This window comes from Suncus etruscus, chromosome 1, assembly GCF_024139225.1.
Source record: "Suncus etruscus isolate mSunEtr1 chromosome 1, mSunEtr1.pri.cur, whole genome shotgun sequence".
Taxonomy (NCBI): Eukaryota; Metazoa; Chordata; class Mammalia; order Eulipotyphla; family Soricidae; genus Suncus; species Suncus etruscus.
Genome location: NC_064848.1, coordinates 455,197 through 469,177, shown reverse-complemented (window position 1 = coordinate 469,177; position 13,981 = coordinate 455,197). Strand labels below are relative to the sequence as shown.

The following is a 13,981-nucleotide window of genomic DNA, read 5'->3' as shown; positions in this document are numbered from 1 at the left end:
ACCCTCCCCATGCCTCCAGGCTTGGGTGCCTTAGAAGGGCAGGCACATCTCCACTCCTGCTTTTGAGGGATCAGACTCTCTCTGCCTCCACCCTCTCCCACCAGTTCCCACTCTGCCATCCCTGAAAGTTTCCTCTGCAGGATCCTAAATCTGCACATCAAAGATCTAAAAACTATGGCTCTGAAAGTACATGTTTTCTCAGTTTACAGCAGCCTTACTCTTTCATACCTTTGGATTTCTTATTAATTTGGAACAGCATGTCTAGAGACAGTTTGTAAGCAGTCCATGAGGCAAGTTGTTTTCCTCTCCACTGACCTCACTGGGAGGAGAGAACTTGATGAAGGCCTTAGGCAAGAGCTCCCAAGGCTGTGACCTTGCCCTGTTTATCTCCTCTGATCCTGCAGCAGCAGCCCCAGGAGGTAGCAGGTGGATGTCACAGAGCCCTCACTACCAGAGTGGTTGGGGGAACTTATTCCGTCCTCCCACTACAGGTGTAGGGTCCCTTCCACGCCGCTTGAGGCTGTGATGAGCAGAGCAGCCTTTCTGGCCTGGACAGATGGATCATCTTGCAGATGTGCAGACACAGGTGATTCTAAGCACAGATCTTGTCAGCGAGCTCAGGAGATGAGCGCTCCTGGTCCCACTTGGGCATCAACAGCAGAGGGACAAAGAGGACAGAACACAAGCTCCTCTCATGAAACTCCCCTTTCTCCTCCTCCTGCACAGTCATACGCACAGGGCTTTGCAACAGGAAAATGGAGGGGTCAGAGTGAGAGAAGGTAGTCAGAGAATTTTCTCATCGAGCAGTTTATTAATTCCCTCACAAATTCTCTTGAGGCTGGGCCTACAGTCTCCCTCGAGACTGTAGAGAGTGGAGAGGAAGCCCACGTCAGCAAAGTGGTTGAAGATGTGGTTGATGCGCCCATGGGTTCTGGGCGTTAGGTGGCGCTGCACCAGTTTGTGCACCAGGTCCTGGCACTCATGCAGGAGCTGGGAGAGCACATTCCTGTCGAAGGTGTATTCCACCTCGTAGAAGCTGACGATGGTCATGGCGGTCTGGTTCAGCTTCTTCCGGAACTTCTCCACGATGGCCACCTCCTCCGTGTTGAACTGGTTATGACGGTAGAGAACCGCAATTTTGACCGCCACCTTAATCAAGTCCTTCATGATCTTATCAGCTTCCTTGTTATTGTGTGTGTGCTCCCTGGTCACTTTGTGGAGCTCATCGAAGATATCATTGCTGGTATCATCGATCAACATGTTGGCCACAGTCTTGCTGGCAATTTTGCTGAGAATCTTCTTCTGGACCTGGAGGGCAAGGCTCTTGGAACTGAAAGCATCGGGACCTGTGGGAAGGAAAGAGAAAGGTCACAGAAATATGAGACTCATTTATGGCATTTCTAGAGTTGAAACACGTGAACCTGAAGTTATTTTTGCTTGTTGGTTGGCTGGGGGTGGGGCTTCTCAAACAGTACTCAGGGACTATATCCCTGACTCTGTGTTTTTATTTTTTCTGATGATTGGGCCCCAAAATGTACTACTGTTTGGCCTTCCCAGTGCTTACCAGTGTACCAAGATACCGCCAGTGGTGCTCAAGCTGGGAGCTAGACCTGGGTGTCCACATAAGAGTTCTTTGAGCTATTTCCCCAATCCATGAAACATTAAGAGAAAAAACTGTCACATTTGTACTCTGACGTCACTTTATAATGCCTAACTAAACTCCATCTCCCTCTGTCCTTCAGCTCTGTCCATTTGACATGCTTCTTTACTTATGAGCTTTCTAAATGCCACCATTCCCACTCAGATGCTTGGGACAAGCATCTAGACAAGATGCTCCTTGTCTAGACCCTTTTAAGTCTACTACATGCAAAAAGCCTTTCCAATAGTTTAATCATAGAGAATTTCCCATAATGATAATTGGACTAGTAATCTTTTGGACAAGAATATGGCCCCAATGCCAGAATCACCTCCCAGGGCTTGTCCATGGACAAGTCTCTGGGTCTCTATTATGTGAAGCTCAGATGTATTTTTCTCGCCTGGTGATCTTGAACATAGGGATGGGACCAACAGTCTCTATTCCTAGGTGGTAGTTGTTCCAATGGTGGTAGTTTTCACAATAGGAACAGAGCTCTAGAGACTGGTGAGGAGAGCTTCTGTGTCCCAGAGAGCACAGGGAACAGTGCTGCCTGAGAGACAGACCCAGCATCTCCAGATCCATGAAGGGACAGACAATGAGCCCTATCCTAAGTGTGAAGCCATTTAGTACATCCAATTTATGTTCCTGATGCCTTCCCCTTTTTAAAAGGGTGATTCCGTATCTTAAGTATGTCTAAAAATGACATTTGTGTCAATCTAAATGTAAAATTCTAAGTAATGATGCAGTCATTCCCAATAGCAGACATGGAAGAGCATCATACAAGCAGTGGTTTCTGAGATTGGGTGTGAAATTCCATGAAGTCATGCTGATGTGTGAAGTGAACCCCAATGCCCCTTCTCTGGGTGGGATACCTGTGTCTTACTGTCATTGTCCCAGGGACAGTCGATACCAAGACCTTGGACACAGACATGGGCACAGAGATGGAATGGCATATGTCAAGTTAAACACTTAGAAATGTTGCAGATGAGCAAAAAAGTAGGAAAACAGTGAAATCATCATTTTTCTCCCCTTGAAGAACTGAGAGATCTCTTTGACCCTTACATGATCTGTGGATCCACAAGGGACAGATAAGTAAGGTACATACCTTACATACCATACATACATACATACATTCTGCAGTCTTCTCAGCATCTCCTCATCTTGGATCCTACCCCCTCTCTCCACCCTGGCCTTGACCTCACAGCACATTGATTCACCTCTGGGAAGTCAGGACTTACAGACACAAACTCAGTAAGACACTCAGAATATGCATTTCCTCCACACCATCCAGCATGGGACAGCCCAGCATCTGCACTTGGGCCTTTTCCAGCTTTAGGCTCCTCAGGTTAGGCCCTGCAGGCTTTTCCTTGCAGAGGCACAAGAGTAAAGGAGCAGGCACCAGGCATCTCTCCCAATTCCAGGCAGCTCTCTTTCCAAAGCTTGAGAGCAAGAACACTTCAAAAGCAAGTTCACAGCCAAGAGACATCATCATGGTCAGGATTTCCCCAGCATGCTAAGGGAATAAACACTGTCTCTTCACTTTTTTTCTATCCCCAAGAAAGTTCGACTTGCTGATTTGTCTTCCAGAGTTAGAGACAAATGTTCCAGCACAGGCTGATCATCTACCATGGATCTTTGTGTGAGTAACTTTTGTTCCCTAAACATCAAATCTGTCCTCCAGAGATACACATTTGAAGCACTATGGATGTTCAAAGGACTGCTGTGTGGTCTGGAAGACATTTGAGTAAAGATGCTTGAGTAATGGGCCTGGCACTGAAACGAGGGCAAGCCTCCTGCTTCCTCAGGTGCCTGTTCCACAGGAACCATGAGATATGGTTGGATCTGTCCTGGAACACCAGAACACAAGTCCTTTCTTGGTAGACCTGGCTCCTATACACTGCCTGAGAATAGAGAATTTTCAAAAGTGCGCTGGAAACAGTAAATTTGCATTTTTCATGGAAGCAACAGCGCACAAACATGGGGCCATGTCAGCACCCTGGCATCATGCGCTAAGAGGGGAGGAGTGCAGGCTTAATGTCAGGCCCATCAGGGACAAGTCCTCAGTGCCCTATGAGTCTTTCCTGCTCTTTTCACTACCAGTACTCTTGATGTTTTCCTCTAGAGCATTGGCAATCACACCTGCTCCTGATCGGTTTCTGTAAGAATTCTATAAAATTACATGACACTTTGCATAATTTCAAGCTGATACATTTTTTTTACCTGAAGTTTAATTATCAGCTTTAAAGAGATATATGTTCTAGGGGCTGAAGCAATAGCATAGCTTTGCACTTGGCTGACCCAGGTTTGAACTTTGGCATCCTACATAGTCCTCTGAGCCTGCTAGGGTAATTTTTGAGCCCAGAGCCCAGAGTAACCCTTGAGCTATGCTGGGCTTGTCTCTCTCCAAAAAATATCCCCGAAACAAATGAAAAATGAAATATAATTTCTAGATACTACAAATATTGTTGTTTAAAGCTAAGAAAGGCATTAAGGGATTGTAGAGATAACGTTAAAGAGTCTACCAGTACTGGATTTGATCACTGGCACATTTGGTCCCTGGAGTCTACCAGGACTGAGCCCTGAAGACCATCAAATATGGCCAAATAAGACTACCCAAAAATTTTATATTGGAATTCTTTTTAATAGGACCAGTGTATCATACATACCACAGTTATCACAGTGAGATAACATCTACATTATTCATTTGAAAACAATAGGAGTATGCCCTATTTAATTTAAAGAAATTGGAAGTGTTGAGTGTGGAGAGATATGCCTGGCATGTATGGGGCCCCAGATTTGGTCACTAGCACATATTATCTTCCTAGTATCACAAGATTTCTCCTAGTGGCTCTTAGCACTTCTGGAGATGCCACCTTCATTAATCGAAAATATGACAGTGGTTTCCAAAGATGACCACATTTCTCATTGAAGTCTGTCCCCCTCTGTTGCCCAGAGAACACCAATATGTTTTTATGGTTGAAATGTTTAATCAGTCATCATAATCTTAACTCTTAACAATAAGCAAAAACTATAAAGTGAAAGAAAGCCTCTTCAGAAAAGGTGTTTAAAAAATGACTTAGTCACAAATTAAAATCAGTGTACTATCTCATTCACAAAAGTGAATTCAGAATGGTTTCATGTTTGTTACAATGTTAGTAAAATTCATAAACTAAATTGAGAAAAAATAGATGGAATTCTTTATGAATGCCATAAGAAGTGTCTTCAATGATTCCATTAATAAAGAAGACAGCAGAAGCAAAAATAGGACAAATAGGTATCTCATGTGCTATGTGATAAACTACAGCTAAAATAAGAGAAAATGTTTGCACCCATACATCTGACAAAGAGATGCTATCCAAATAATATAAAGTGCTCCCTAAAACTCAATAACAAAACAACCCTCATAAAAATAGGGAGTGGGTTGGAGTAATAGCACAGCATGTAGGGGTATTTGCCTTGCACATGGCTGATGTGGGCTCAATCCTGTCATCCTATGTGGTCCCCCTGAGCACCACCAGAAATTGACCCCTGACTGCAGAGTGAGAGAGTAACTCTGAGGTGTAGCCCAAAAAACCAAAATGGGGGGAATTGAACAGATACTTTTCCAAAGAAGTATGCAGATGGACAACAGACATATGAAAAATATTCATCTTCACTATCATGGAAAGGCAAAATCAAAAATCAAAATGACAATGAGATATCACTTTATGCTAGTCAGATGGTATATTTCAAAAAGGTCACAAATAACCAGGGCTGGTGGAGATGTGGTGAAAAAGGAATCCTCATTCACTGTTGGTAGCACTGTAAAACAGTTCAGTCTCTTTGGAAATAATCTAGAGACTTTTAACAAAATTGAAAAACAGAACTACTCTACTTCTGGTATCTATCCCAAGAACAGAAAGACACTTAACTCAAAAAAGATATTGGACACTTATGTCATTGCAGTGCTATTTGCAATAGCCAAGGAAACAACCCAACTTCCCAACAACAGATGAATGGATTCTATATCTATTTATAGCTATTGATAGATATATAGGAGATATATCTATACATAAAAAGCAAATATAAAACATACATAACAATAGTACTCAGGGATGGATCAATAACACATTAGGTAGGCACTTGCTTGCATGTGACCAGCCCAGGTTCAATCCCTGAAATCCCATACGGTCACATGAACAATGCTAAAAGTAAGGGCCGCCGAGTACTGCTGGGTGTGGGCCACCAAAGCAAAAAAAAAAAAAAAAAAAAAAAACAAAAACTAAAACAAATAATACTAATCAACTATGAAAATTTGCTGAATCCTGCTTCTACTACAATATACATAGAACCAGAAGTACTCATGTTAAGTAAAATAAGATCAGAGGAGAAAAGGACCAGGTAACCTTGTTCATGTGAGATATGAATATATATTATATGTGTGTGGGACATCAAGAAACAAAGCAATATAAAACTGTGTTCTCTGATAACAGAACTGAGGTTCCTAAGGGTAGGGGTGGAAATGGGGCAGATGAGAAGAGACCCAGTGACTAGGGACATTTTAGTGCTGGGTGTGGCACAACATAACAAAATTACAGATGCTAATGAGATTACGGTTATTTCTTTATTTTTAAATAATTTTTATTGTGACCAAAAGTCACAAATCTTTCACAGTAATATTTAAGGTACATAGTGACAATAAATCAGGGCCCTTCCCACCACCAGGGTTGCCCTCCCTCAACCCCTTTTCCCAGCATGTTATTTCTTTAGGAATGTAGCTTTGGATCCCTTCTGTTTTTAAGTTCTAGTCTCATGCTGGTTTCTTGCCTAGCCCTTGGTTTCTAGCTGGTTTTGTCCCTGGAAGTCCATGATGTCTCTGGAAGTCCACGTATGTCTCCTGGTCTGCTGTTGCCGGGACACCATGGCTTGCCTGTCATGGTCAATAGCCCAGCAACTCTTTGTCCCTCTGGCCGTCTTTGGTTTTGTAGCCACTTTGTGTGTGTGTGTGTGTGTGTGTGTGTGAGTGTGTGTGTGAGTGTGTGTGTGTGTGCGTGTACACACATGCATGTGCACATTCACATCCACACACAAGAACCTCTGCTGTTCCTCTACCCAGGGACAGGTGAGAGGTCAAAGAGGGAATTACTTAAAGTTTGTGTCTTTTCTCAATATAGTCAAGGCCACCTACCACAAGCCAATGGCAAATATTATTCTCAATGGAGATAAACTAAAAGGCTTCCCTCTAAAATCTGGTACATAAGGCTGCCCTCTCTCACCACTTCTATTCAACATAGTGCTAGAAGTTCTTGTCATAAAGTTTAGGCAAGATAAAGATACTAAGAGCATCCAGATATGAAAGGAAGAAATCAAGCTCTGACTGTTTACAGATGACATTATACTATATTTAGAAAAGCCTAAAGACTTTATCAAAAAGTTTCTAGAAGCAATATATTCATATAGCAAAGTGGCAGGCTACAAGATTAACACACAAAAATCAATGGCTTTTTTTGTACACCAATAATGATAAAAGAAGAAATAGACATTGAAAAAACAATCCATTCACATTAGTGTCCCACAAACTCAAATATCTTGGAGTCAATGTAACTAAAGAGGTGAAGGACTTATATAAAGAAAACTAACTACAAAACCTGCTTCAAGAAATAAGTGAGGACACACAAAAATGGAGAAATATACCCTGCTAATGGATTGGTAGGATTAACATCATTAAAATGGCAATACTCTGTCACATCCCACTCAGGAGGGGCACACACCAGAAGGTGTAGTGCTCTCCTGAAAAGGAATTATTTGCCAAAAAGGCCCGCTTAGAGCAGTCAAAATCAGTTGACCCTTTGTGTGGATTGTTTGGCCATAATTCTAAAGTGGCTGTAACTATCTCTCTCTTTATTTTTAACCAATATTAAAATCAAGCCTTAGTAAATTCTTTCTAACAAAGGAGGACAGTACAAATCCACCAAAAGTCTCCCATTAACCAGCTCTTGTGATTTTTGCTACTTTGGTGCCAAGATCAGGTTTTTCCAAACACATAGCTCATGGAGTGAAGTAATTTTCAGTTTCCCCCTGCTTACCACAAAACAAAACTAACCCAAAACCAAACTGCCTTTTCACCTTCAGTATCGGTTCTTTAATATGCTAATTTAAGCCAGGGTCCTTCATTCTTTTCCCAGTTTCTTTGATGTCAAAAATTTACAACCCTGCATTCCAAACCTCAAACCTTAAAAGCAGCCAGGCTCAAAAATAAAATTTGTCCTTCGTCTTTTTAGACACAAGTCCCCATGCATTCTTGTGTGGTCTCATTTCATTTCCTACAATATTGTTCCGTCTTTTCGCCATTTCGTGTACCCACTCTCTCCCCGTGAAGGATTCCCGAACTCCACGAAGAATCTGTTTGCAGGCGCTGAAGTCTGCAACAGAATTGGCCCACAGCAATTGGCGCTCAACGAGGGGCCATTAGGAGAGGGTAAGCTATTACCTTGTCTTTTCTTCTATCCTTTTTTTTCCTTCTCTTTTTCATTTTAGGACACGAAATTGGACCTCGCCAGGTTGCCTAGGAACCCCTGGAAAGTACCAGGTTTTAAGACGAGAAGGTATACGGGAACATGGGTCAAAATTATTCTAAGCAACAAATTCTTTCTGTTACTATAAAGTATATTCTAAAAGCTAAAAGTTATGCCATATCTCCACAACATATACAGCAATTTATTCTATTCTTAGAAACTTATAGCCTCTGGTTTATTGAGAGGGGTACTCTATGTTTGGAAGATTGGCTACAAGTACAGCAGGATATCCAAAATGTATATAAAACGTATGGTCCTGATGCCCACCTAAATCTTATCTATATAATTTGGACAGAGGTTATGGAGGTGATTGATGATAGACAAGAATTAGTACATGCAGCCCAAACTACTAGGGCAAATATGCAACATAGTTATAATCAGCAGTCCAGGCCGAAAACCAATATAAATTTTAAAAGGAGAACTAGCGATCAGGGGCTTGATAGAGCAAAGGACAGCTTAGAACTTTTAACAACTGAAGTGCCGGTTCCTTTTATAGCATCTCTAAACTTAGAGACAAAAGAATCCCCAGAAGACACCAAGTTAAAAATGAATCAATATTAGCTTTGGCTACTATTTCTCCTGTGCAAAAAGTTAAAAAATTTTTAGAACAAAACAGTCCGTATGCTGCATCTTCTCATGCTACTGAGTCTTGTTCTCCTGTAATGTTTGAGAAATATGAGAACGCCTCAGAACAACCTTTAACATCTATAAGAATTCAGGACAAAGATATTTTAGGCCACGTGGATACCGAAGCAGACTTTTCCTGCATCGCTGGAAAAGACTGGCCCCACTCTTGGGCAGTGGAACATGTTCCATTCCCTTTGAGGGGTCTAGGATTGCCTAAAAGTGTTCTAAAAAGTGCTGTTATCCTAACTTGGAAAAATGATGTAAGCAAAGGAAATGTCTAGCCCTATATTCTATCTCACTCATCGTGTACTATATGGGAAAGAGATGTACTTAAAATTGTGTCTAAAAATCATAATTAATAACATTTTTGCATATCTAATGCATAAAATTTTTCCATAAGTCTCTGCTCAAATGTTTTCTTTAAATAATAATAAATATGTGTGTATCCGTAAAAGTTGCAGGTCATATATAATGCAACAAAAGTAGAAATTTGCCAACTAGAAATTTATAAAGGTAAACAAATGCACTTAATTTTTTCTATTTCTCTTCAAAAACCTCCCTTTTAACTATAAAGAGTTGACTCTTCTATTTTCTTCTAAAAAGGCCTTTTCCTTTCCTAAAACAATTTATTTTATTAATAGCCAGCAAAAATCTGGCGGAAATAATTTGGAGACATCCAAAAAATTTCCCACAATTTTTCTCATCTCATCTTTTACCTGCAACTCACCTTTATGTTTGTCAATTTATGTGCTGTGTGAATCTAAAGGTTTGTCTGAGTGTGCATTCAAATTGTATGTCTGAAAATTGTGTGTCTGAAAACAATGTGTGCTTCTTTAATATAACTGAGCATATTACAAATGTGCAATTTTGAAAAAAAAAAAACAAAAACAAAACAGCCTTTTCCTAGGTCAAATCTCGCCTCAGAGAAAAGCAAAGAAAAAAAAATGTGTTTGCGCTTTGAATTCAAGCGGCTTCTAGGCCCTGAGGGGGAAGGAACCCTCCCCCCCCACAGAGCCCATTTGGTCATCAGAATAAGGTCTGGATTTCTCAAGGTTTCCAAATTTTCTCTTTCTAAAAGGTTTTTAATAAATCAAAATTGTCTAATAATGTTGCAGTTAATTAAAATTTAACCATTTTTAAATAATATTAATTTCGTGTATGCATGATATTTTTTACAAATTAATTTAAAAAATTTTTTTTTGGTCACATAAATTTATTACTGTGTGATATTATCATTGGTCATAATAATATTAAAACTGGTATCTAAATTGTGTTAATTCTTTATTGTTATCTAAAATAATAATACATCTAAAAACTAATTTTCAATCGTCTTTGATAACATCTAGCATTTTATTTACTTATATTTTTTATAATAATTAAGGGTAATTTTCATCATTTCCATCTTTAAGCCTTAATATAAGTTTTTCAAATGTTAATTTAAATAGCTAGCATATACCACCTGTCAGCACTGGTCTCAATTTAGTTGAGGTGTAATTCATCTTCAAAGGATGCCCTCAAATTTTCAACAAATTTTAGTACCTTTAATTGGTAAAAGGAAACTTATCCCCAGCTCAAAAAAAAAAAAATCGGAGCTACATAACTTATTGTAACTTAAATTACTAACTGCAATTTTAAAAATTTACTTGTTGCTCTGTGCTTTCAGCCTCTTAAAATCTTTAAATTTATCTTTAGTTTATACTCAATGGCTACCTTAATTTGCATATGTATAAACAGAAATGCCTTCTCTGCAAACCAAATTTGCAAACAGCTTTCAGTGGCTGCCCCAAAAAAGAAAGATTTTCTCCAATCTTACAAATATATATGTTTAAAAATATAATTTTAATTTCAGCTATCTAAAATTAAAATTTTTAGTTAACATGTATTTGGTAACTACTTTCTGTATTTGTTTTATATGCATTTAAAAATACTTAAGTAAAAGTTACTTAATAACTACAACAAACTGGTCATTAGTAACAAAGTTTATTCATGTACTAATTACTCTACCTTATCATGGTAACTCTTACCCAAAAATTTATAGTAAACAAATTAACAGTAATATTCAGCTGTGTTTTCTCCCAGCAAATCATTAAAGTTTTTTTTTCTAGCACTGAAGGTGTGCCTTCACACAAATGCCAATCAAACTAATAAAAAACATCAATTTTTACGTCTCGTTTGCTGCATAACTTTTCATTTACATAACTCAAAAATATTTTTCCCTCTCTCTATTCTTTTTATAATTTTTCTATAAATTTGTTTTCTTTTATTTCAATATGTATACAGTATAATCAGGTCAATTATGTGGTTTTCTTAACAAACATTTTCTCTTTTTTTAAGTATAAAATCATTACTTTATAATCTTGTTGCTATTATGTCAAAAGTTTTGCTTCTTTTATTTTTTCTTATATTTCTAGCCTCTAAATATACCTACCACCACTACCTTATCTACTTGCCTATAAAATGCATTTAAATATAACCATACATAATTTACCTTGCTTTATAACCAATCTGTACTAATTAATATTGTAATTGCTTTTACTTAATTTTCATATTTTTCATTGCAAATTAACTTTTATCCTCCCACAGAAACAAGAACACGTGCACCTCTAAAACAATCTTAGAGTTTTTGAATCTAATCTGCTCAAATCCCACTAATCAATTTAATCCTTTCCAGGAATTGAAATTGCAAAATTATACCAGTCAATTGCATTCCCTTGCAATCTAAGTAACAAAAATCTTTCCTTCTTCCTTTCTTATAGGCAAAAATACAGCTCCTTTAACATCCTAAAAACAAATAATGCAGATTCTCTGCCCTCACTTTCTCCTAACAACCTTTGTTTTATAGAACTTATACAACATAAAGTCCAAAAGGGAAGCATATAGCTTCCCCGAAGCATAATTAAAAGCTATTTAATTTCCCTACAGGTCTAAAAAGTTTCTCTGGAACCCAGTCAAAGTAAAACAATTACCATGCCCCCACTAATTTTTTCACTTAAGTTTTCCAGTTTCTTCAAAAAAAATTCACAGAAACTACTGACGCTGAAACGCTGTCTACCTGAAAAAATCAGCCTCCCTCTGCAGAAGCTAACAAGTTCACAAACTCAACACCCCTGCTGATTTCACCTGATAACTCCAGCTGCATTTTCAACCCCCAGTTTGGTGACTTCTGCAGAAAACGCCATCACTGCTAACCCCTGAAGGCTGCCTGGAAACAGATAACGTCACACCCGCAGCTGAACTTACGAACTCAAAAAATTTAAAAACTGAACTTATAAACTCTTAAACAAAATATCACCTTTTATTCTAAGTATATGTTTTCTGTTTAGCCTACCTTCTTGAAAGCAGCAACAAAACTTTTATTATCATTGTAATTTGTAACAAAATTTTTTGTATATGTGTTTATAATTATAATTAGCAAACCAGCAATTCCCCTTCCAACTATTTCCCAGCAAAAATTGTTTCATATATGCCATGTTATTACTATTGCTTAAATTCTCCTCTAATTTCCAACTTTTCTATGCTTCTTCTTTATTTCTAACTTTTCTTAATAATGTAGTATTACTCAATCTTTCTTCTCCTTACAATTCTCTCACTTATAGTATCTTACTTATTTGTTTTTTATTCCTCAGTGCCAGTATACATTCTCAATTTTTATATTGTTACAGTAACCTGCCTATATTTTAATTTTCATAGAATAGTATATACTTTATACCCTATTTTAGCTAAGTGTATCATAGCTACTAATCCAACCTTGCTATAATCAAATTATAACTTTTGGCTCTTTTGGTACTGTCTCTATTCTTTCTAATTGAACTTATAGAAAAAATAGCATACATAAGGCGTTTTGCCTCGCATGCAAAACAGTAATTCGAACTCCTATTTGGTCCCTAGTGTGCAAAAGGCTATTCTGAGCTCACAGCCAAAAAAAAGCCTAAAATTGCCACCAGGTGCCCATGTTAAAAAAAAAAAAAAAGGTGAATTGTCACATCCCACTCAGGAGGGGCACACACCAGAAGGTGTAGTGCTCTCCTGAAAAGGAATTATTTGCCAAAAAGGCCCGCTTAGAGCAGTCAAAATCAGTTGACCCTTTGTGTGGATTGTTTGGCCATAATTCTAAAGTGGCTGTAACTATCTCTCTCTTTATTTTTAACCAATATTAAAATCAAGCCTTAGTAAATTCTTTCTAACAAAGGAGGACAGTACAAATCCCACCAAAAGTCTCCCATTAACCAGCTCTTGTGATTTTTGCTACTTTGGTGCCAAGATCAGGTTTTTCCAAACACTTAGCTCATGAGTGAAGTAATTTTCAGTTTCCCCCTGCTTACCCAAAACAAAACTAACCCAAAACCAAACTGCCTTTTCACCTTCAGTATCGGTTCTTTAATATGCTAATTTAAGCCAGGGTCCTTCATTCTTTTCCCAGTTTCTTTGATGTCAAAAATTTACACCCTGCATTCCAAACCTCAAACCTTAAAAGCAGCCAGCTCAAAAAATAAATTTGTCTTCGTCTTTTTAGACACAAGTCCCCATGCATTCTGTGTGGTCTCATTTCATTTCTACAATATTGTTCCATCTTTTCGCCATTTCGTGTACCCACTCTCTTCCCGTGAAGGATTCCTGAACTCCACGAAGAATCTGTTTGCAGGCGCTGAAGTCTGCAACAGAATTGGCCCACAGCAATACTCCCCAACACAGATTTAATGCCATCCCTCTAAAGATACACATGACATTCTTCAAAGCAATGGATCAAACACTCCTGAAATTCATTTAGAACAATAAACACCCACAAACAGCTAGAGCAACACTTGGGAAATGAAATATGGGAGGCATCACTTTCCCCAACTTTAAACTGTATTACAAAGCTATAGTCATTAAAACAGTATAGTATTGCAATAAAGACAGACCCTCCTTGATCAGTGGAATAAACTTGAGTATTCAGTGAGTTTCTTAAACATACAATTAATTTTTATAAAGGGGCAAAAAATGCAAAATGGAGCAAGGAAAGCCTCTTGAACAAGTGGTGTTGGCACAACTCACCAGCCACTTGAAAAAAATCAAACTCAAACCTCCATCTAGCAACATGCACAAAGGTAAAATTCAAATGGATAAAGACCTTGATACCAGACCCCAAACCATCGTTATATGGAACAACATGTTGGTAAAATAC

The 13,981-nt window shown here is 38.4% G+C and overlaps 1 protein-coding gene across 1 annotated transcript in view; it reads right to left on the bottom strand.

The window, feature by feature from the left end:
* Window positions 1-680: 680 nt before the first annotated feature.
* Window positions 681-13,981, bottom strand: part of TNFAIP8L3 (TNF alpha induced protein 8 like 3) — a 56,797-nt gene continuing 43,496 nt past the window's right edge. Inside the window, exon 2 of the mRNA XM_049777488.1 lies at window positions 681-1,346. Coding sequence (XP_049633445.1) covers window positions 784-1,346 — 563 coding nt within the window. The 3' untranslated portion in view covers window positions 681-783. The remainder of the gene's footprint in view (window positions 1,347-13,981) is intronic.